The 24,326-nt window shown below is 38.5% G+C and overlaps 1 protein-coding gene and 1 long non-coding RNA gene across 2 annotated transcripts in view; one reads left to right on the top strand and one right to left on the bottom strand.

Annotated features, from left to right (window-relative positions):
* SPOCK1 (SPARC (osteonectin), cwcv and kazal like domains proteoglycan 1) overlaps window positions 1–24,326 on the bottom strand; it is a 271,106-nt gene that overhangs the window by 184,672 nt on the left and 62,108 nt on the right. The window contains exon 3 of the mRNA XM_079320207.1: window positions 4,426–4,471. Coding sequence (XP_079176333.1) covers window positions 4,426–4,471 — 46 coding nt within the window. The remainder of the gene's footprint in view (window positions 1–4,425; window positions 4,472–24,326) is intronic.
* On the top strand, window positions 14,043–16,728 carry LOC306808906. The gene is made up of 2 exons (XR_013776120.1): window positions 14,043–14,146; window positions 16,556–16,728. It is a non-coding gene; the product is annotated as an uncharacterized lncRNA (long non-coding RNA).

Raw genomic sequence — 24,326 nt, 5'->3', positions numbered from 1 at the left:
CATTCTAAATTTGGCAAATTCACTTCACAGGGCTGCTGGGCTGTGAAAATCAGGCTGTGCTACATTGGAGGCCTCAATCCACTCAAAATAAGTGTTTCCTCTTCAAAAGTGAGGGTGTTTTGCTAGTTCAGCCTTTCATCAGTGCTCAAGGGGAGCTCTTTGAAATGAGTACATGTTTGTAATTAATAATGATAGTCAAGTCTAAATAACTGTGTCTGACATTAGGGTCAGTCATTGATAGGTCCAATTCAGGCAAATAAAGATTTTCACAAAATACAGTGGAATAAGGAGTTTGGATTTTTAAATGTTTTTGTATTCCCTTGTCTCCAAGGGAAGATAATGAAAGCCCTGAGAAGGAATATCCCTGGCCAGATTTCTCAGTTATTGGAGAAGAGAATTGGGAATGGACAGTGAAAAGAAAGACAAAGGCTGGAAGACAAAGGGGAAAGATCAGACTAATTCTAATCAGGAGCTTTTTTCTTCCCTCAAGCTTGGAACATTTGGTATTGCTAACCAAAAGGTAGAATTGTATCCTGTTTCTAGCCAGTCTTTGTGCCTCAGTGCTAAAGGCAGAGCTGAGAGGACTCAGGGCAGCTCCATCCACTGCAATCACCTGACAGTGACACAATCCAAATGGAAAGGGAGAAACTTGCACCTTGAACAGAAAATTCCATTCTCAGTGGATGGTTTTGAGCACATATTTAGGAAAAAAAAAAAATCAGTATTTCCATAGAATCAAAGTTTTACCCCTCTTATTGCATCCTTCTACAGCTGTGTAGTTAAAAATAATGGCAGCTCAATTTTTTAAATATGTTTTGATTCAGAGCTCATGCATCTGCAATACAAAGTGCACCCCATTCCACAGTTCCTGTGTTCTGGGTAAAGATGCTTTTAAAAAGTCATATGGCAAATTAGACACCATTTCAAACTACTTGCAGCAATTTTAGGGGTGGCTTCTAGCATAATTTTTCAGCAACTTAATTTTTTTTTTTTAACAGTTTTCAATTAACATAATCCATAAAGTCTTAATGAGTTCATTTTCTGGCAAGACTGAATAAGTGCTGAATATGAGACACATATCAAAATCTCTCTCTTGAGCTATGCTACAGTTTTCCCCTTTTCCCTCTTTTCTTCCTCCAAAGTGGATGAAGGAGACCAGGGAAGTGTGCTGGTGTGCTGTCAAGCTACTTAAGAACTCTCAAATAACCTTACCAGGAAAAAACCCCAACTCTTTATTCATATTTTAAAATCCTGACTAACCTGCCCCTTCTGCTCCTCTGCTTTCTTGCTCCTGTAACTGTGACAGAATGGAGTTCAATATTAATGAGCAGCAATCATTTCCAGGCTACAAACTCTGCTGCCTTCTGCAGTCCAAGGGCTTCGTTAGCTCAGCTCTGTCAGAAAGATGCTCACTTTTCTATTGGTTTCTCCTGGGTTAAAGATAATAGAAAGCTGGGCTGGTAGCTCAGCTAAAAATAAGCTCTGATCACTCAAGTGCCCTCTGAGTTGCAGCTGAACCATTCAAGTTGACTTCCCTTGAACAGGCCTGTTATCCAAAGATACCTCGTGTCACTCTCTACAGGTGGTTTCATTGAAAGCCATGAATGATTTTTTTTACAAAACAAGGTATTTCTTTTCTTGAGACAAACACTCAGGTATTTCTCTCCACACTGCAAGCACAGAGCAGACAGCTTAATTACACTGCTATTGTTTTTCAATGCACAATTAAATAATTCATCCTGCTGAATAAAGCCAGCTTTTTGTTAGAAAAGGATACAGAGTTGGTTGGATGCAGCAGACTTCTTTACAAGATGCAAATGAAATACCAGCCTGGAAGCAGAACTCTGCTGGTTTTCAAAACTTCTGATTACTGTTGGTTTTTAAATCTGTTACACATGTGGAATCCTCCAGCTGCCTTTGTGAGATCCCTCTGGCAGATACTTTCTGCCTTCAGCTACTTCCAACCCTGCCCTTCAGCTCTTTCAGCCTGGCTATACAGTCTGGCTCCACATGAAGACTTGACAATCAGAATATTCAAGCAAGATTTTAGATTTAGAATTGAGAAGTAGATGTTTAATATTAAAACCTTGTAAACCTGTCCCAAAAAAATTAGTGTATGCACAAAAGAGCTTTAGCTTGGTGACACCAGACTTAGATTTTCTATAAAATCCCAAATCTGTTTTCATTCACCCACTGGAGAAGGTTTTTTTTTTTCTCTTCAGTAACTAGGAAGAATCTTGGTCTTGTGAGGTTAAAAGAAGCCTTTGGGATATCTCTCAAAATAACAATTGTGTGGTGAGAACACAGAGCAGCTACTGAATTCATAGGAGCAAGCTAGGGCTCCTCTCCACAGGATCTGCACAAGCTCTCTGGATATCAGAATCCCAAAGATTATAAAATGAAAGCTTTGCTATCTTGGAAAACCATACAAGAGCATAAGGGGCATTTAAACTTCCCAAATCCATACAGAACAACATGGGAAAAATACCAGGGCAGGAAGAATGAAAAAGGAAAAACAGATTAAACAATTGTCATGCTGCATAAAAGAGCTGGGACAAATTCTTCTGACTATTCTTTTTCCTCTCTGTGGAAAATTACAGAAATTAAAGCTCTGGTGGCAACGTCTGGAAAAGAGAAAGCTTCCCTCCCTCCTTCCCTCCCTTTCCATCCTTGCTCTCAGCAGTTTCTATTTTAATGCCCTTCCCTCTATATACACACAAATATCCAATGTATACATTTACACACATACCTATATGCATATGTAAACTGAGGATTAGTCTTGTCAGCATCTGACTCATAGGGCCCAAAGCAGCAACATATGATTTCTCTTCATTTTCTGGGTGTCAACGCTGAGATCAATGACTAAAGACTCACATGCTCTGCATATATGTAACCAAACTAAATGTTTTCAAACAATTTTTTTGTGCATTAAATTGCAGCAGTGAAATACAACAATAAATCCCTTTAGAAATGTTTGAGTGGCTATTTTTAATGTTCCAGTCAGGGTGAATTTTGCCACAGCCAAGAGTAGTGACCTCTGTCAAAAAGAATGATCTACTGGCCAAATAAAATCAATTTTTAAGATTTAAGTGAGAAAAAAACAGTGCAGAGATCTTTGTGCAAGGCAGAGCACCCTGCTCACACTGTCTCCTGCAGTCTGCATTCTGTTTCCTGACCAGAGACATCCAAAGTGTCAGAGAAATTCTACACGGAAAAAGAAATGATCCTCTTCTTTAAAAAGAGAAACCTTAACAGACACCCAACATATCCCTTCAAGGTATCCATGTGTGACTTTAGATTCTCTACAAACATTCCTGGTTTTGCCCAGAGTCAGACATCTCAGTAACATAATAAACAGGACAGTTTTAAAGCGTGTCAGTTCAAAATCTCTCTGCAATACTTTGCCAAGATTTACCTTTTTGTTTTCCCTCTTGGGAAGACAGAGGGTCACAAGGCTTCTGAAAGTGGCAGGAGCATAAGTTCCATTTGAAGTCAATAGGATTTGTAATCCTAAATCCCTCCAATACCTTTGGAAACCTCTGTGGATATGTGTCTTGACAAAAGCATCAACTTTGACTTTCCTTTGACACTGAAGCTCCATTTCCCTAAAGACAGAGAATCTACACTCCAAACTTCTAACCCAAATTATATTTTTGTGAGCTACAGACAATACAAGGAACATGCTTGGCAATGAAATATAGAAATAGACATAAAATTAAATTTTCAAAAGCTCCTTCAGAGACTTTCAATAAGTATTTTCTTCCTAAACACTTAATGTGGAATTTCTTTTTCCTGGTATGGCTGTTGTACCCAGTACTATCCTGGACACAATTAGAAGAGAGTTTTGGGGTTTTATCCTATCTTTCATTAGCTGGCCTGGAAATATTTGAAATACTGCCATAACTTAAACACTCACCAAGACAAAGTGCAAAACATCATTTACAAAGTGTGCATCTAAAACAGCAGCATACACACAACATCCTTTTCCTTTTAAAATCAGCCCTGAAATTCATGCATTACAGCTGGTTTCCAACAATTGGCTCCTTGAGTGTTGGAAAATGCAGTGGTTACATTTCTGACATGAATTTAGCAAAGCCTTTAACATGAAAGAAAATGAATGTGAAGATCCCTGTTTTAAACTGTATGTTAAACCAAGATTCATGGTTACAGAGAATCTCACTGAGCACACATTTCTTCATTGAATATAAAGCAGAATGGATGGGGATTAAAAAACATGGTGAAAAAATACCAAGATGAGTCAAACTCTTCCACATAAACCACCTCAAGCTGTGACTAAATTGGGAAGGAGATGTAAGTATGAATATAGCTCTCCACTAATGCATGGGACAGAGGAAGAGAGGCATAAAGCATATGGGGATATCACAAAATAGCAGAAGACAACCACAAAATGTGTACAAAGTTTACCTTGATCAAATGGCTTGTTTGGATTCCAGTTCCTGAAATAATCATCCTAAATGGGGATTAAAAAAAAGAAAAGAAAGCTCAGGAAAAATACAATTTTCAGTATTATTTTTCATAACTAAATGAATTAACTTGTGTTTTGATTCTAACAGATTTAGCTCCAATCAGATAAGACTGGTTGTGTCCTAAAGAACAGTAAATGCAGGTTAAAAATGAAAGAATAAAAATGTCCTTGGATTCAGCACTTTGAATTTTTCTTCTGGATTGTTGTTGAAAGCATGCTCATCATTAAATATTTTATAATTACTGTATTATTTCATGTTTGTCTATGTTTCATGTTCTGGTAGTATACCATGATCCACACCATCCTGGTCTGGTGAAAGGTCAGCAAAGTAAATTCTAAGAAACATCCATTTGGACACAGGTTAATCACACCACTGAATGTACAGAAATACAGGAGCAATACTGCAAACATTACACTTCAATAGTAAAACAACTTCCAGGAGCACTTGCAGTGAATATTTTTGTCACTTTTCCCACTATTAAACTTTAAAATTACTCTGAAATCTGATGCAAAGAGATCATTGTGAGTGTTGTGGCTCTGTTCTGCACAATTCTCACTGGATTTTACACTGGAGAAAGCAGGGGCTGTCAGAGTGCCTACCCAAATAATGATTGTTGCAAACTAGTCTCTCTCCAGAAAGAATGGAAAATTCTTCCATGAGTTGGATCAATCTGTATTCTGTGTACCTAGCAAATATTTATCTGAAGGCAAAGTTTTCCCTGCTTCAGAGTGCCATCAACCCTAGTGCTGAAGAACTGGGAGTTAAGCCCAACTGATTTATCAGTTTCAGCACACTCTGTGTATCTCACTTGTGTTGTCTTTGAGAGGACGTGCTAACAGAATTATCTATCCGAGGTGAGGAGCACAGAACATTCCTACAACACTGTCATATTTTTCTGCATATTAATCTTTGTTTCCTTTTTAATATATCCAGTATTCTATATTCATTTCCTGAGGGATGCCACTAAAGAGATGCATTCATCAAGCTGTCCAGAATGACACCGAGATTTCTTTTTCCTGCCAGGACAGTAACTAAAAACCCATCTGTGTGAATAACACATCTAAATTATTTCTTCCATAGGGCTTCATTTACCATTTATCTCCAGTACACTGAATTTCACATGCTGTCATGGCTATCCAGTCACCCTAACCTGGAATATTTTGGAGACCTGCAGTCAGCATGACTTTATGGGTTCAGAGCAGGCTGTTGTGAGGACTCCACAGATGCACTTCATGTTCCTTTCAGAACACCATGGGCAGGATTGTTCTGCTGCTCTTCTCTGCCTGCTCTGGAGCAGGCAAGCATGGGCAAATGTTGGGTTAGATCAAATTATTCTGCATGACTAGCAGGAGGAAATGGATGTTTTTTTTAACCAATATGTTCATGCTCAGTGTCATACTGACTTCATGGACAGTGATAATGTTCCACAATAACAGTAAAGACTATTACCCATAATTTACCTCAGATACATCAAAAGTATCCATATTGTTTTCTTCACAAGTACAGGGTTTGGCACCAAAAATAGAACTGCAGGCTTGTCTTTGAATTTCACAGCTTTGCTAATACAAAACCCCCTCATGGTTATACAGTGCTTTGTAACTGATGATGATGTACTGCTAAATTCACCAAGCATTAATCACTTTTCAGAATGTGTTGTTTTTTCAGATTTTATAGCAGAAATTTCTTCAGCAACAAGATATTCTTTTTTTTTTGCCTGCTTACATTTTTTCCAAGGTGTTGCTTTGCTGCTGGGTTTTCAGCATCAGAAACTGTTAAATAATTCAACTCCCAACAAGGATTTTTTATGCTGGTAGCATATGGAACCAGTTTTGAAATAAGGATTGGAAAGGGGGTTTATCTCAATTTCAGTATCAAAGGAATATTTTCCAAAAAATGCACCTTCCTCACAAAAATACCTACAACACAGCCATCTCTTCTGTAGATCTATTACTCCTTCTCCTTCATGCAGACCTGTTCAGTATTCCATTTTGAAAATTGAAATTATGCTTATTTTAGAATGTGCCTGAAACCACAGTGTGATAACATAAAAAATACACAAGAAAAAATACCAGAAAAAAGCCCTAAAAGGTGGAATAGAGAAAAAGCTTTGAGATTTTCAATATACAAACCCCATTATTATTCACAGGAGTAAATAATGACTATACATACATTAGAGCAATACAGTCAATAGCAGTTCAAAATAACTTATGCCAGTTGGACAACTGTCCTGGTTTCAGCTGGGATAGAATTAATTTTTCTCTTAGCAGCTGATACAGCTCTGATTTGGGATGAGAATGATGCTGATAACACACTGATGTTTTAGTTGTTGCTAAGGAGTGTTCACTCCAAGCCAAAGACTTTCCAGTTTTCCAGGTTTCTTCAGAGAGGAGCCAGGAGGAAGAATGGCTGGGACAAGTGACCCAAACTGGCCAAAGGGATATTTCACATCTTAAAGCTCAGAATATAAACTGGGATGTTTTGGCTGGGAGATGGTCAGTACTGGGGGAGCAGCTGGGCACTGTTCAGCAGGTGGGGAAAATTCTACTGGGCATTACTTGCCTTTCTTATGTTTTATTAATCTCTTTTTGAAATAGTAATAATAATAATAATAATAATAATAATAATAATAATAATAATAATAATAATAATAATAATAATAATAATAATATCACAACTCATGGGGTTTACCATTTTTCCTCCCTGTGCCACCCAATTAATGGGGAGGGTGAGGGTGTTGAGTTGAGTACCTGGATTAAACCACAACAACACAAAATGCAGCACCAGGGCTTCACTTCAGCATCAATACCAGCAGGAACTGAGGCTGAAGGGTTATGGCACCATAAAGGTGAAACTCACCCTGTGGATATGGTGAGCAGCAAATCTGTGTCACATTTAAACACACACTCCAGCTCTGACTCAGAAGCAGACAGGGCTTTGTGCCAGTACTTGGGAAGGGGCTGAGATTTATAACAATATCCCCAAATGACTTTTGTTAGAAACTCTGATTGTCTCTGAAGGAATATCATCATTTGACTGTAACTTCTTCCAACAGAGAAGCAGCACATATATATATTTTTATATAAATACAATCAATTTGATTAAAGAGATTTAAATTTCCCATTCAGTAAAAGACCTTCCTGACAGAAAGAAATCTATGTATTTTGGAGTGTTCTACAAGGGTTGATACTAATGTGCTAAAAATCCCTTATGTCTTCTGTAACAAATGAAACTTACGCAATTTTCATATTAACATGTTAATTAATCAGTATTAACACAATTACTAACATGTATCAATGCATTTCATTTATAATAATATCAACAGCTGATTATAAGAGTTTAAAATATAGAATGAATTATGATATATTGTAAATATTTTTATTTACTCTATAGATATTCACAAGTTAAAATTGAAAAAAACCTACCTCAACTTCCTGAACACGTAAGCATTACAAATGAGAAAAGAAATAAGAATGAAATAAAGCAATATAAAATTAGGTTAACATTCATCAATTATCTCCTTAGTGGCCTTTTAAATGTGGAATCACTTATTTCAGATGACCTTCACCCCAAATGGAACAATTTTCTCTTTCTTTTCTGCCCTTTCCACCTCTGTTGCCATGACCTAGTTTTTATCTGCTGCATTATTAGCCAAATGCCATTCTAGTAGAGCACCAAAAAAAGGCTTTTTCATTCCCTTTTAGCAGGCAAAATCACCAGAAAGTGTTTTCTACACACTCATCTGTACATACTTAGTATAAGAGAGATGTAATTTAATTTTTTTCCTAGCTGATTTTAAGGCTATTTATTGGATGGATTTAGAAGGGAATGCAAAACCAGGCACAGGGACACTTCAATACAGCAGGTGACAGCAACTGAGAAACATTTCTGATGAACAAATATTTAAAAATATCTTTCTTCTTCCACAGAATTCACACTTTGAAGGTTTTGCCCATGGTTCAGTGACTACATATGACTAAATCTATCTCTTAATTAACTGAAGGGACTCACCTAAAATCATGCATGAAAAGAGAAGAGCTGATACTGCAAGCCAAGGCTGGATCTGGCTCCCTTAGCTCAGCTCAGTGTTACAGAAAAGTGATGGGTTGGACTGACCTCTGCAACTCTGAGCATCACATCACAGGTTAAATATTCCACTTCCAATTTCAGGAAAAGAAATTCAACTCCTGTCAAACTGGGCCCAGTGTAATTCCTGAGGAAATCTGGAGGTGTGTTCTTTTCTCAGGAGGTGTGGGGTGAGGCTTTTGCAGGGTTCTTTTGTGCCCCCTTTATAAAGTGTGTTGCCAGCCTGGGGTGGGCAATAGCCTGGGGTACAAGACTTTGCCTTCAGGATATCTGACTTAGGAATCAGTTGTGAACATAACAAATTAAAAATAAAAAAGTACAGAAGCAAATATAAATTGCTAGACTTGGGCCTCAGTTCTTCATTGCATTTTATTATGTTAGTTTGAGCAATTAAGAGATTAGAGCAAACACATTTTCACAGAATCACAGAGCTGGAAGGCACTGACAAGGATCATCAGGTTTAATTCTTAAGCAAATGGTGCACATGGGGATCAAAACAGTGACCTTGGCAACACTTAGCACCATGCTCTAAAATCCATTTTGCCACATCATGCATAATAAATTATTGTTTCTTAGGAAGACCAAAATGATCTTTTGGCATCCAATATGTGGGTGTCAAATTCAGCCAACTTGATTGATGTGCCATCAGCAAAGTCAATCAAGACAATGATCATATCTTAAACTAAGCATGCAAAGGGCATATTCACAAAAAGTTTATAAAAGTCAGAACAAAATGTCAGAACTCTCAAAAATCTGATTCATCAGAAATCATAGATTGGGTTCTGATCTGCAAAAAAATCAAGCCTTGAAGTAGACATGGATCTCATACAATTTCCTGTTAGTCACCTCAGGAAAGTTAGCAAATAGAAATTGTCCCTAAGACCAGGACATTAATATGAGACTGCTTTTCTCTCTTATTACCTCTTCTATCACTACAATAACAACAGAGTTAAAAAAAAAAAAAAATGAAATAAATGGGAAAACCAAACACATTTATTTTATCTTCCCCTACCAACTAAGAAAGTAAACAACAGCTTCTTGTTCTCCTGAAGTTTAAGTATTAAAGTTATTCCCACTAATCCTACTCTTTTGTCACTTTGAATTTAGTTATTACCTAAGACTTGATATTTTGGAAGAGTTAATGAAGCATGGATAATTTAACACACAAACACTCTCTACACTTTATTTACTTGTCAAAGAGAAGCTCTTGCAAGATGCTCTTATTTATAAATATAGCCAAACATTAGCTAAATGGGTTCATAAATATTTATATTTGTTGCATTAATTGAGCTTATAACTTATTTGTATGACTCAAGAAGAAATGAGATGCTGACTGAAAACATTGCCCTGATTTTGTACCTTTCAGAACCAGCTCAGCTCAGTCTGTTCTCCCAAGGCCTGGGAGGATGCTCAGCACTGGAGGAGCCCACCAGGCACAGAATCAGCAGGAAAGCCTCAGCACAGACCCCTCCTGGAAACCTGCTGCACAAAGGAGTGACCCAGGACTCACAGAGACCCCCAAAGAAGCAATCTTCCTTCCCAGCCCCTCCTAGCCAGCACGAGATTAAATTTCTAAGTACCTGCAGGAGGGACATTTATTAACACTGTTTTGCAGCCTGCTTTGTATTTCCCTCTTTCACCTTCCATCTATGAATAAACCATTTACCCTCATAAGGACCAGCTGGAAAAAATGGTAATTACCAGCTCATTGCTTTTGTTAAAATTAGCTCCAGAAAGATGCAGCTGCATTTTCTGCCTCTGTACCTTGCAGTGCAGAAGATCATTCCAACACCAAGCAGTGTTAAAGCACCAGCTGCTGCTTGCTAAAGTCAATCCAGCCTGTCATAAATATCTCTCCAAAGCCTACTGCCTGTATTAAGCAAATAGCTTGTGTCAGCAAATTACACATTATTTATTTATCTATTTATTGTCTTTATTTGCTTAAGAGGAAGAGAATGTATTTTACCCACTGTGTATTTCAGTGAACAAAGCTCCCAAATGAGATCTCCTAGTTAAGATGTCTATAACCAAATCTCTGCTTTCTCTCATGAATCAGAGAACTGCATCCAAACAGGATGCTTTGGCTTAGTGAATTCTTCCTCTCACTAGCACACACTGAAGGGCCTGTTACCCCTGCTAGAATTGAAGAATTCTCTCTAGCTTCACATTCATAAATCTTTTCACACTTTAGTGTGTCCTGCCAGTCAGAGCAGGCTGTGCTGCAGGCTGGACAGCTCTCACAGGCCAGGAAGGCACAACTGCCAAGGGATGGACTCACAGGTCCCTGCTGGGCTGGATATGCTGTGCTGTCACAGTGCCACCACTCCAAGGCCACACTGAACACTGGCATGGGAACCACCCACTCCCACTTTCCCCAGGAAGGAAGAAACAGAGACAGAGATAACAAAAATATATTTCCTCTCCTTCCAGGTGCAATTCCTCAAAGCAGCATTACTTCTGATCTCTAACCTAGGCATCAATTCCCAGCTGGATGGTCAGGTTAACTCACTGCCTCTGGTGAGTCTTACAAGATCCCAACTAATGAACAAAAAAATATCAGAAGTGCTTCATGTGAAATGAAGATTCACAGGTCTAATGGTACTTTCTCACATGATCATTTGCTTGTTTTCCACTTATCAAAACCACCATGCCTTTATCTCAGTTTATAATTGCAAATATTATCGGGGAAGGTCCCTGAAGGTTCTCTATAGAGAGAATAATATTGCTAATAAATCATATTCTCAACAGGGGTAATACTGAAAACCTTGAAAGGAGAGCTGCTAAACTCTTTCCACATCTTAATTTTCAGTCAAAAATTCAAATTACGTGCTTAGAAAGCAATTGTTTTTAGGCAGCTTGAAAGCCAAACACATTAACCTGAAGGTTATGAAGCCTTTGGCAATGTGACTTCACTCTCAGTACCCTTGTTGCTTTGACAGTACATCTGCAGTAGCTGTTTTTGACACAATCACTGGTTCTTTTTGGCTGATCATTTATGGAGTTGTATCTGGAGAACAACACCCACATGAAAAAACCTAATGCTACCAATGTTTTCATACATGGGAACTGCTTTGCAGCAAATAACAATTTGCATAATGATTAAGTACATTGCTAGTTCTTGGTTTATTTTACAGGTTTTCAGAAATTTGTTCTGAGTTGTGAATTTTTTTTAAATTTACCATAATGAGAATAATCTCATTTTGAAATAAAGTGATAATTCTCCTAATATCAAAGTTATAAAATAAAAGTTATGCATAAAATACTGATGTTCCACTTAGATATACAAATCCCAGTGGTCAAAACATACAAGGCAATAAACAGCAGTTGAATAATATCAACTTATGTAACTTTGATATTTAGGGACACGTTGCCACATAGACAATTTAATTAGTTACAATGTCCCACGTCTTTCAAATACTTATTTAAATGCATAACTAATGCATGGAAAGAGATTGTATGAATTATACTGGATTATGAGCAATGCACTGTCCCTGGGAGCATACAGGCATTTCTTTGTACTTCATTTGCAGCTTCAAGAAAAATCTAGTTCCAAGTATTGTTGAAGAAACCTTTACAAAAGGTGAAATCAAACACGCTGCAGTTGAAAAGGACAATTTTGTAGTCCCTTAGTCAGTTTTTAGCCAGTATTTGAAATTTCTTAGAACTGCATCAAGAAGAATCAGTCATGGGCAACCAGCCCAGGACATAACCAGCTGCTGAGTATGGGAGAGGGTTGTACACATTTTAGATCAGAAACCCTGTGAGCCATTACAAATGTGCAGTTTCCATTCCAGTTTATAACATCATTTTATTAATTGTCTCTGACATTTTATCCATTCTAAGAAAAAAAAAAAAAAAAAAGAACACTACATCAAAAATCATTATGCAAAACTGAGGGCGGGTTAATGGGAGCAAACCAGTGAAAAACGTGCAGCAGTTTCTGCAAACAGAAATGCTGCTCCCCCTCAGGCAAAGGCTCCTCACTTTGGTTGTCACCAACTACTTGAACACCCAGCAGTTTATTTTGAGTACCTTGCTCAGTTTATAAAAGCTATCATGTGATGAAAGTGCCCATAATGGCTGGGGTTGCTTGATTCTGTCATCAGAGTCACAGAGTGATTTGGGTTGGAAGGGACCTTAAAGGTCATCCAGTTCCAACCCATGATGAATGATACCCTCTCTGCCAGGCTGCTCAGGGCCCCATCCAGCCTGGCTTTGAACACTTCCAGGGATGGGGAACACACCAGTGGAGTCCTGTCATTCAGGAGAGTCCTTCGTGATGTTCTTTGGTTACTGACAGATTTGTGTTATCTCTATCTATGTCCTAAAAAGTCACTGGAGATACACGAATGTAACTTTTTTTACTGACAGTTCCTCATTCATTTATTACTTTGATTAAATAAGATTTCTATGAATATTAAGAAATTAATTTTCTGTGTCACTTGTAAAGTAACAATGACAAGTTACTTTTCCTTAGTGACTGCCACTTGCCATCTGGCTGAAGCAATAGTATTTTGTAGAGAAACTGGCTGTTTTGGAATCGTATTTCAAAGGATTCAGCTCAAATAATCAATAACAATAGCAAAAAAAAGTAAGCTAAAAAGGCCAAAGAAAAAAAATACTCCGATTCAGGCATCAGATATCTAAACTGCAGTAATTGCTCCAGTGGGATTTGAATGTCAAGGCTATTGGTGTCCACAGCACAGATTTCCACTACCTTTGAGCCTACTTTATTTTAGCAGAAGACAGCACCTGACTGCTCCATTTGTGCATAATTTGTTTTTAAGAAGCCCTCAGAACACTGTCCAGAGGCAACTTCAGATCCGTGCTGAGCATTTTAAGCCACACAAATCTTGCATTTGCAATGAAGAAGGTGCTCTAATTTACAGACCTCTCTTTGCTAGGAGGACTCCTTGGCAGCAAAGGAGCTCCAGCACTACAGGATAAAGATTTTTCTCCATGTCAGTATCTTCCCCTCAAGGAGGGAGGGAGACAGTGACCCCTCATATGCTCAGCACTTACCCCAGAACTGCTCACCCCAAAAGCACTGCTGCAAATTCATCATCATAATGTCAGCTGGAAGTCAATAACAAACCCCATTATGTTGCTGTACTTGGACTCTGTTTCAGAATCATGGCAAACAAGGCAGCAGAAAGGTTCAAAGATAATTCTATGGTGTTATGTGTTTTCAGAAACTTTGACAATTTTATTTATACTTGCACTGGCACTTGATTCATCATCTAAGATTGGAATTGTGTACATAGGGAATTTCACACAGAAAGCACTCCAGAAACAACATTCAGTGTCAATTACTGACACATGCTCAGAGCTGCTTTAGAAAAGGATAAATTATAAATAGGAAATATATATTGTATTAGGCTTTTGTAGCTGTGATCATGATGATATAGCAACATTCAAGCTAAGTTCAGATAAAACTGAGAAAACTAAGTGACCTTTCATTTCTTCCAGTAGCATGCACTGGGATCAAGGACACACATCTGAAAGAGTCTCCTGCAGGAAGATATAATGCACTTCTGAGGCTGCCAGAACATGAGCCTCTGCATCAGTGACAGAAGGTCAGTATGTACTGGGCCATGGACTGAACAATGGCATGAGAAAGGAAGATGTAGCAAAACTTTATTTTTCAATTTCCAACCTTCTGGCCAAGTGCATGTGGCTCAAGAGAATATAGAGCTCCCAGATCTCAGAGTTTTTGAACTGTTCAGCTGTAAATAGAAATCTGTTCCTGATCTCTAAACATTATAGTTGCTCACTCTTGAAGGGATTAAATCATGAAAAGAGGTTTAAAGAAAAATCAAAACAGCATTTCAGCAAAGAACAGACCCTGAAAAAACCAACATTGACAGACATCTGAAGAGTATAAAAGGTCATAGAGAATTCTGTAAGAAAAAGAGAACACTTGCATTTTGATCAGCTGTAATTTTACACCTGAGGTCTAGTACTACTAGTTATTTAATTCTAACAACTGAGAAAATAGTTGAAACTTGCAGTGTAACTAATCTCCAAACCTTAGAGATATAAAATCAAAGGAAATGTGTACTCTAGAGAGTAGCTGCAACTACAGGGTATGGAATTAAAGGAATGTGCTGAGGATCTCTGAAAACATACACTACAACATATAAAACACTAAATTACCTGGCAATTTAGAGAAACTGGGGCTGACCCATCCCTAGAAGTGTTGAAGGCCAGGCTGGATGGGGCTTTGAACAACCTGTTCTGGTGGAAAGTGTCCCTGCCCATTCCAGGGGTTAGAATGAGATGATGTCTAAGGTCTCTTCCAACACAAACCATTCTGTTATTCTATGATAATAGAGTCTCATTAAAATATTGATGGAATTGAGACACGTTTTAGTAAGGCAGAGAAGATAATTTCTACATTAAAGCTGTAATGTCTATTTGTAGGTTCTCTCAGACAGCTCAAATTGGAAACTACACTTCAAACCCACTAGCGTTCCATACTCCACAAGATTAAAACCTTCTCCACAAACACAATGAAACTTCTAATTCATGTATGTTTGGGATTTTTGAGAAACTAAATAACAGCAGCTCTTGCACCAATGGAGTCTGAACAGATAAATAAAGCACCATTATTTAAGGAATAATTTGAAATGTGTTAAATTTGTTGCAAGCTAACCATGAAATATGAATTATAATCAGGTATTAATAGGGAAACACAACCCAAACTTTTCCAATTGCCAGGAAACAAACATCTGGGAACTCGCCTCGTTCTAACTGATTTATACAAAGTCAGGAATGTGACTGCTCAGCTGCAGCAACATTCATTTAGATTATTACCTTGCATGGCATTGTCATTCCTGACACTGTATTTTGGCAGATTCCAAGAAGGCTGTCAAGCCATTTGTCAGCTCAGTCAAACATAATATGAGCTGGAGGAATATTTCAAGAGAGGTGAACTCATTTTCACCCAAGTATTTTGAGAAATGTTTGTGAGGGAAACTGCAACCTGAATTCAAGAGAAAAAAAAAAATCCAGATGAATGAAAAATATCCTAGATAATTTTAGTATTAGCTGGAGGACTGGAAAAATCTGTCCTATATAACACTCTTCTAGATTTCCCAGCTTGTCTAGTCCTCAGAAAATTATGGTTCAACCATGCTGAGACACCGAGGATGTTTGAAGGAAACAGCATGCACTTGTTTCCACATTAGAATCCTGCAATCAGTTAATAAAATGCAAATTATGGTTTAGTGTATCACTTCTTAACAGAGGATTGAGAACATCTGATGGCTGAAAAGCACTTATGTGACAGAGGAAGGACCAGACCCTTCAGCAGCAGCAATTTGCACAAGCAGGTTTGCAGCTGTATCTTATGGAAGGAAAGCAGATCCTCAGATAAGGCTCCTACAGTGCAGATTCTGACACCTACATCAACAGGAGCAGGGTGCCTGGGGACTGGATTTGCAAACCAGGATAATTCACACTGAGGATCCAACATCTGCCCTGCTCATTAAGTTCACACTTTGCAGCAGACTAGCTCCAGCCTGATCCCCTGCACTGATCTCTTAGCTATTAGGCTCACATATCTCCAAACACATCTTGTTTTCTCCTTTCATCAATAAAGAACCCATTTCACGTGCTCTGCAAGGCGAGGAGTGCAGTGACTGGAAACAAGTGGGAGGTTTGTTTCTGAGGCAGACGGGGATGGAAACTAAAATGCTAATGAAGAAATGCCCTCTGCTCACTGCACACTACTTCAAGACCTTCAAGGACAGAAATAGAACCTGATTAAATGAGAGGATGGTTAAATCCACACCATGTGAGCTGAACTGCTGTAGGATGAGCAATAATACTGACTGAGGAGAAAGTGAGGGGAAAGTCTGACCCAGTGTGAGATGGATCCAGAAGGTAAAGAACAATGCAGTAGTGAAAGGGCAAACATGAACCAACGGAGTCATCTGCCAACAGACCATATTTTGCACTTTTTAATAATTTTTTCTTTATAGCAGACCCTCTTCTGAGATTACATCTATAGTTCACCTCTGAGACAGGATGGTAGGTCCTGAAATTTGCTGGAAGGCACCATTATACATGGGCAACTATCCTTTCAAAAATGAAGTGCCATTAATCATGACAAGAGCCATGAAGAGCTTGAAGAAAATGGCCACAATGAATCTCACATCTGCTCAGAAGGATGAATGAACATACACCCCTCTCCAACATCCTGCAGGAAACAGCACTGATTTATTTGGCTGTGTTTTGGCTCAGTAGAATCCCCTCTTCTCTGTATCTATAAATGGGGTAAAAAAGGGGAGCCTTGATTTTTGAAAAACTCACACTAAATCAATATTCTGAGAACTTAAAATAACCATATTCAATATTCTGTGTGACTCTTTGTCAGAGTGTGACCCTGTAGTGTGTTTTTCTGGCAACCATATCTGTGCAATTACACTCTCACCTGCAGCCCTTTGCCTCCCTTTAAACTGCCTCCACTGACTGGTTTACATTTTATTGCATCTAGTTCTGTAGCCTCAATTTCACATTCTTGCCTCAAAAAAATCATCAACATTTCAAAATAAGGGGAGGAAGCAAAAGTTCATTAATCAAAAATTTTCGTAATTCTGGATTTTAAGACCTTCATTCTAAATGCCCCTTCAGTTGCACAGCTTTCCTTTTAGCTTTCCTAAAGGTTTGCATTGACATTAAAGAGAACTGCACTATTACCTGTACATCTTTTAGTTCTTTCTGCAAGGTTCAGTGGTTCTGTGGTTTACAAACACTGCAAAGATTTCTCTGCAACTGCTGACAACTCCAGCAACAAAAGGAGTGTTTACTGAAGATTGTTAGCAGTTGCTTTTGTTCCAAGCTTATTGCTTCAACTTTAGTATGCAACTACCTAAAATATTTCTCATTACTTGCATTTCTTCACCTTGGCTCAGATTTTCTTCTTAGTTTTGCATTCAGTCAGGCTAAACCACCTTTCCTCTCACTGATCTGTTAAATTTCTCCCATGGCTTTCAGCCACCCATGTTACATTTCTTAGTGAAAAGCAGTTTACATTTAACCCTCTTCTGTCTCTTTCCTTTTTTCACTCAAATATCTTTAGCCTGTTCTTCAGGCTATGCACGCAACTTATGAGCTTAGCCTGGCTGTTTGGCTCTCTGCAATCCCATCTACAATGTATTCTCACTATCTTTCACACTGGCAATTCTTTATGTCAGAAAAACAACTCCTATTTTGCCTTCTATTTCACTTTTGGCTGTCACTAAGATACCATGATTTTTCACCATCTGTCCCAATGTATTTGATGGATTGTCACTAGAGTTTCTCTCTCCTAAATGTCCTTGATATCTTTAATTACCTATTTCTCTCTGTTTACTTTGCACTCACTGGGACAGATTATATAAATCAGGAGTACGTGAACTGAAATTAACAGATTTTTAAACATGTAAAAGTGACAGAAATGAGAGCAGAATACAGACTAAAGAAGTAACACTTAATTCCTTTCTACATATATATATAACAGAAAACCATGGCTGAGAATTTACAACACTTCTTTCTATGCTTAAGCATAACAGATTCCTTTCTGTCATCTGCAGCAACAGCACTGGCAAAACTAGTGATTCATGAGTTGCTTATATTGTAGAGTAAAACAAAATTACATGTCTATTTCTTATCTGTCTTAATAATAAAAGAAAATTTGAAGGAATTTCCCAAAAATTTAATATTTAGGGAGTGTTCACACAAACTTGCCTTTTTCACCATCCTACCTCTTTCAGATTCTTCACATATTTTTTGGTATTCTGATGAAAACTGTTTATTTGTACCTATAGTACTTGCCAACTAGACAATGGAGTGCTTCCTACTTTCCATTTCAAAGCCAGACAACATCAGTTTCTAGAGAAAGCCAAACTAGAATATAGTTTATTTGTTTGAAATTTGAATAATCTAGTGGTTCTGTGAAAACTAGAACTTATCCCTAGAAAGCTGGACATTTGCTACAATACATCTCCTGGACCTACCTCAACAACTTTACTGTCAGAAAGCTCAAAAACAATAACCTTCTCAATTTATTACAATTCCAGCATTTCCACACTGATTATATCTGAATCTACTTTCAGTCCATTCTAGTTAGGCAATAACATTGTATATTTTTTCATTTAATGGACTAAAATTCCACTTCACTAAGAAACCCTTCAAGTGCTTCTAACCTACATCACTTCCCATGTGTTATTTAAACAGTGAGGATCCTCTTTGATGGGGAAGGCTGCCAAGGTGCTTTGCTCCATTGCTGTTTTGCAGAAAGCAATCCAGATGTGCAAACACACACTGCCCTGTCTCAGGGCACATCTCCAGGCATCCTGGGCAGCTTGGGCTGGGCTGTGCTGGCCCCAAGGGCAAGTCAAGTGGGAGCACTGAGGAATGCAGTGAAGGACAAAGGTCTCTGATCCCTTATCCAGGGTTTTGGCTACACAGTTTTATGGGCTGTTCACACAACTCTGATCTCGAGTCTTATTTTTCCACAGACAGCATAGTGAGACTCAAAGGTAGCTTGGCCACAGATAAAACTGGTAATTTTCCCTGAAAGGCAGCAGTTGGCCTTGGTTTATTCCCTAACTCATCTACATGCCCTGTGCTCTGTCTGCTCCTCCTCTGCCTGATTTGCTTCACTGTTCTCCACACGTGGCTTACCAGGCTGTTCTCTTTCCCACATGAACAATTTTCTTTCTTCTGACAGTCACTTTCTCAGCTCTCTCCTCAAGCAGTTAAAACTATCTCCTCCTTTCCCAGGCTTGTTCCTGGGAAACAGTCCTTCAGGAGCAGCTAATTCCCTCCAAAAGTGAGCTAGTCAACTTTTCACAGCTAAGGTTATCAAATCCACATGCTGATAAATTATAACACCCCAAAATACCCTTCAAAATCCCAGAGATGACCCTTGTTTTTTTTTTCTCAGTTTATCTCTCAAAATGTCAAAATTTGCTTGGCTCTTTGGAGTGCAGTGCTCTGAGCCACCTCTAAGCACTGAGCTATGACAGGTATCTCTGCAGCTCAGCAGGTTGATAGCTAAAATATTTGCTTTATTTATATACATCATATATATTCTCCTGGCTGCCACAGAGCATGCTTAGCTTTTCTGGAATGCAGGGCAAAATAAAAAATCCTGAGATGGAAGATGGATAAATCAGGCCTGGATATACAACTAACAGAAAAATCCTTCCAAAGCAAGAATCATGCTATACTTTCTGCCTTATATGCCAATGTTATTTAATTTAGCTCATAGCTCAAAATAAAATAATTTCAGAATCTGGGGGATGTTCTGGGGACCTCTCATCTCCTGTGTCAAATTCATATAAACACACACAATACCCAATTCTACTTAAAATCATTTTCTTCCATTGAAGTGTGATGACCTACACTATTGTATGCTAAACAAGCTCTTAACATTGCTTGTTTACTGCAATATTCCCTTTAGCAACTGGAGCTATGGAGTAGCATGATGATTGATTCTGCTCTTGAAAGTGATTTACAGATGACAAAAAAAATTATGTTCAACTGTATTCTAAATTGAGTTGCTGTGATGATGTAAGGAAGTCTGATTAGGTAAGGCAGAGTCTGCAAATTTTTTAATGGGTACTTAATTTTTTGCAATAAGCAATTTTTGCCTTAAAGAACAACCAAAAATTAGCTAGCACATCTCCTTTAACTCTAAAACCTCCAAGAGTGTGTTTGCTGGGGGTGGTTACTCCCATAAAACACCTTTGACTGCTCAAGTTCCAAAAAGACTTCTTATTCCAGTGCATGTCCAAGCCTACACAGAGCCATGGTCCAGCCTCTCCATCCCATCAGAGCACTCCATGGGATGGGGCTGATTATCTGTTCCCCTGCTGCTGCAGGAAAATGCTGCAGAGAGGCTGATGGATTTGAACAGGGTGGGAATGGAGACAGCCTCTGCAGCCATCCATAAACTCCACTCATTCCAATTGCTTGCTGTCTGCTACTGAGAGGAACACTGGAAAAGGGAAAGAAAAAGGCTATTTGTTTCTACTCTTTAAAAGACATTAATTTGCCTTTATCATCTGCTATGGCAATGTGAATGAACTGGATCCTAATACAACCTTGAGTATCACATCTGATAACAACTAAGATATTTCCCAGCAAAAATAATGTGACAGCATCATGTTCCCTTTCCTCTGGAGCATCCACTCTTGATCAACAAACATCAGAGATAATTTCTGATGATGACTAGCCTATCATAAGCAAGAAGAGAGAATTTGTTTAAAACAAATAAACCAGGACAGAACAGTGAATATATTGCACTGCAGTGCTCAAGAAGCAGCTAAATATTCCCATAGAACAGATTTGCTGAAATTCTGACATCCAGATGAGAAGAGGTGAATAAATCTTGAAAGCAGGTGAATTGGGGCTGGTTTTACATACTGGCTCGGAGGTGTCTGAGTTCACCATGAAGCAATCAAAAAATATTTTTCAGGAACAAAGCTTTTCCTTAAGAAAAAAGCAAAAAGGAAAGAAAAAATAGGCTAGCAGATTATATTTCCCAGACATGTACCTTTGATATGTTCTGAATTTGTCTTAGCTTTGTTGTTTGAAACATTACATTTATTGCTTGAGTAAAACTAGACATGTAAAATGGAGCAGATAAAAATCTGGGTGTGTGGGGTGATTTTTTTGGAAAAAAAACCACTAACAAAAGGGCATCTTTTGAAAAAATCAAAGTGTACCTATAACATACATTATATTGGTCAAGGAAAATATCTTTCCTTTGTGGAAAAGATTTGAGAGACACTAACAGCTCTCCCCCAGTCTGGCCATGGGCTCTGGCCCTCAGCCTGTATCCAGTCCTGGCTGATGGGCTGGCACAGGCTGTGACACACTCAGGGTGTTTTGGAGCAGGCAGCACAGTCAGTCCTGATGTGGGAGCTCTCTGGAGCACAGACATGAACACACAGCTCAGAAACTCTGGAGATTCACTGCTCTGCTGTACCCAGCCCCTGGCTGGGCCTGAGTGCATGGACAAGTCAGCTTTTGCAAAAAGATTTTCCAAATGGGTCCTCCACTCTCTTTCAAATGGATTTCAAGCCGAGTCCACTTCAGTTTTCCTTGTTATTTGAGTTCTGTTATGCTTCACACACAGCTTTATTGTGCTTTCAGAGTTTTGCTCATGCCTGATTCAAGTTGGGCATTGGGAATGGAATCATTGCTAATAGAGGGAAGATCATGTTCCAGGGGCAGTGACTCACATATAATTTAAACCATTCCAACAAAAATGTACAAATAAAAACTACCTGGATAACCTAATACATCTTGGCTTGAGACAGAAAAATTTGGTATTTTGAGAAAAGACCAGTTTTTGTTTCCTGTAATATTTACAAAATCACCTTTGCAGCTGTCTGTCAATTGAAGTCCTCCCTGCATACAACCCAATTAATTGTTCAGGAAAACCCACCCAGCAGTTCTTACTAGAATAACCTATCTCAGAGGTTTTGTGGTGTTCTTACAGAACATCAACTCTCCCTGCAGACAATCACCTTGTAGAAGAAACAAAAGCCCCAACAAGAACAGAAGTCTCATTTTGCTGTGGAAACACTGCCACACAGGTGCAAGAACACTTCCAGCTCTGCCAGGACACATCCCAGGTATGTGAAGTGAAGCACATTAATCTAGCAGTGAAAACTTAATTCTGCTTCAAAATCTAGGTTATCTAAGCAAACTCTAATGGAAATTATTGCTACAATACACAGGATACAGCAGGAAAGAGACATCATGAATTAGTGTGGAGAAAACAGTCTCTTCATCCCAATAACCACCCATTTAATTATGAAGATTTTCTCTTAATCAGTAACATTAAGTTGTAGACACCCAACGAAACAAACCCAGAAAATGGTTCTTCAGTCACACTCATGTTTTCTAGTTAACACTGCAGGGTAGTAATGACATCACCAAAAGTAGAATTTGAACCATTTTTCTTAGATAATCGTTGTTTTTAGATCAAATACAAATTGCAGAGGCTTAGCCTTTCCATTATGTAATTTAATTGTCATCCTCTCTCTTCTCTACACGGGAAAAAGATAAATGCCTTTTTGGCTTCCAAATTCATACCCTTGAGACAGACAAAGCGTGGATGAACATATTAAACACTAGAGCTGTTGTGTCCTGCTGAGAATGAGGGGATAATTTTCTTTGCATCTTCTGACCTGCTATAGAAATCTATAGCACATTAATCATTCCTAAACTCAATCTCAGTGTGAGGTGGGAGCAGGGTAATTTACTGTGTCTGCATCAGATTTTTCTTTCATCAGACTCTTATACAGCTCAGTGGAAGAAACTAATACTTATAAGCTTAACAGGAATGTACTTCTGGTGAGGGAATGTTACTGTTACCCAAATGTAGAAATGAATAATTAAGTCTCCCTTAAGTAAGCACCCACTGTATAATAATTCCTAAACTCATTCATGCCATAAATTGAACTAATTAAATTAGAGATGTTTCTTCCCCACTATACGACAGATATGTAAACACCGAGACAGCAGAATGATGCTCATAATATCAATACCTCCACAGATTAGCCAAAACTGACAGCCTAATTCCTGCATAACATCAGAGGTGAAATGGATTAACCATATGCTGTAACTTTTGGAATAAATCCTCCATCTTCTTTATTCATTATGTTTTGTGCTTTTAGAAGAGCCTTGCTGCTGTATTCTGTTTGCTTCCTTCAGACTGGGTCCTATCTAACTTACAAGGAGTGGGGCTGGAGACACTGCAAGGCAGCATTGCACTGGGAAGGATGGCAGTACTTGCATCCTTACTGGCATCCTGAACCTGACATAGACTGGAAAAGACCAGCCCCATCCTCTTTCTCACTATTTTTCCTTGTTACCAGTTCTCTCCAGTCTCAGCTAAGAACTCACACAGCTGAGCACTCCTGGATATTAAAGCACTGATCAAAATTTTGAGTGAGATAACTCTGCTCCCTGCCTCTTATTCCTATCCATCACCTGGATCTCCTTTGAGGATGCTGAGAATCACTCAAGCCCAGGAGGCACTGACCAAAACTGAGCTACTCCTGGAACTTTTCAAGGCACAGAGGCATTTCTGTAATTTGCTAAAAGGAAACACCCAAGGGCTTATCTCAGAGCCCTCTGCAAAACCTCTAAGCAAGAAGGACAAAGAGAAGAACCCAGCTGCTTCTCCATCTAAGAGGACTAAAATTACAAGAGTGTTTTCTTTGCTTAAAACTATGCTTTGGCTTACAATGAATAAGCATTCATTACTGCACAGAAAATAGCACCCAGCACAATACCTCTATATACTTAAAGGACCAAACTCATCAGAACAGTCTGGCTGTTCAAATTGTACAAAGCATCTGTAAACTACAGTCCCTGGCCAGAAGACACAGGAAAGTGATCCTCTGCACTTCTAATTCTCCTTAACACATCATGATTTCACACTGCCTAGAATTTACATATGTATTATTATTCTCCTCTGCACACTGGATTCTACTCGTGCCCCAGAGCAGGGAACATACTGGAGTGACCATGCAGACCCTGGAAAGTGCTCCTGATCCTCATGTTCTCACTCAGTTTGGCTATTGAGCAGTAGCTATCAACATCTATTGCTCATCAACTCTTATATTCATGGCAGAAAGGGAAACAGCATAATTGTTCTACATTTGAGGCTGTGTGGTGTTCAGAAAATTAATAGAGATGTGGCATTCCTTGAATTTCTGTCACTTTTCATATTTACAACTTTTTATT

Source organism: Erithacus rubecula (assembly GCF_903797595.1).
Source record: "Erithacus rubecula genome assembly, chromosome: 16".
Lineage (NCBI taxonomy): Eukaryota > Metazoa > Chordata > Aves > Passeriformes > Muscicapidae > Erithacus > Erithacus rubecula.
The sequence above is the reverse complement of the archived record's forward strand: the minus strand, read 5'-3'. Positions and strand labels throughout refer to the sequence as shown.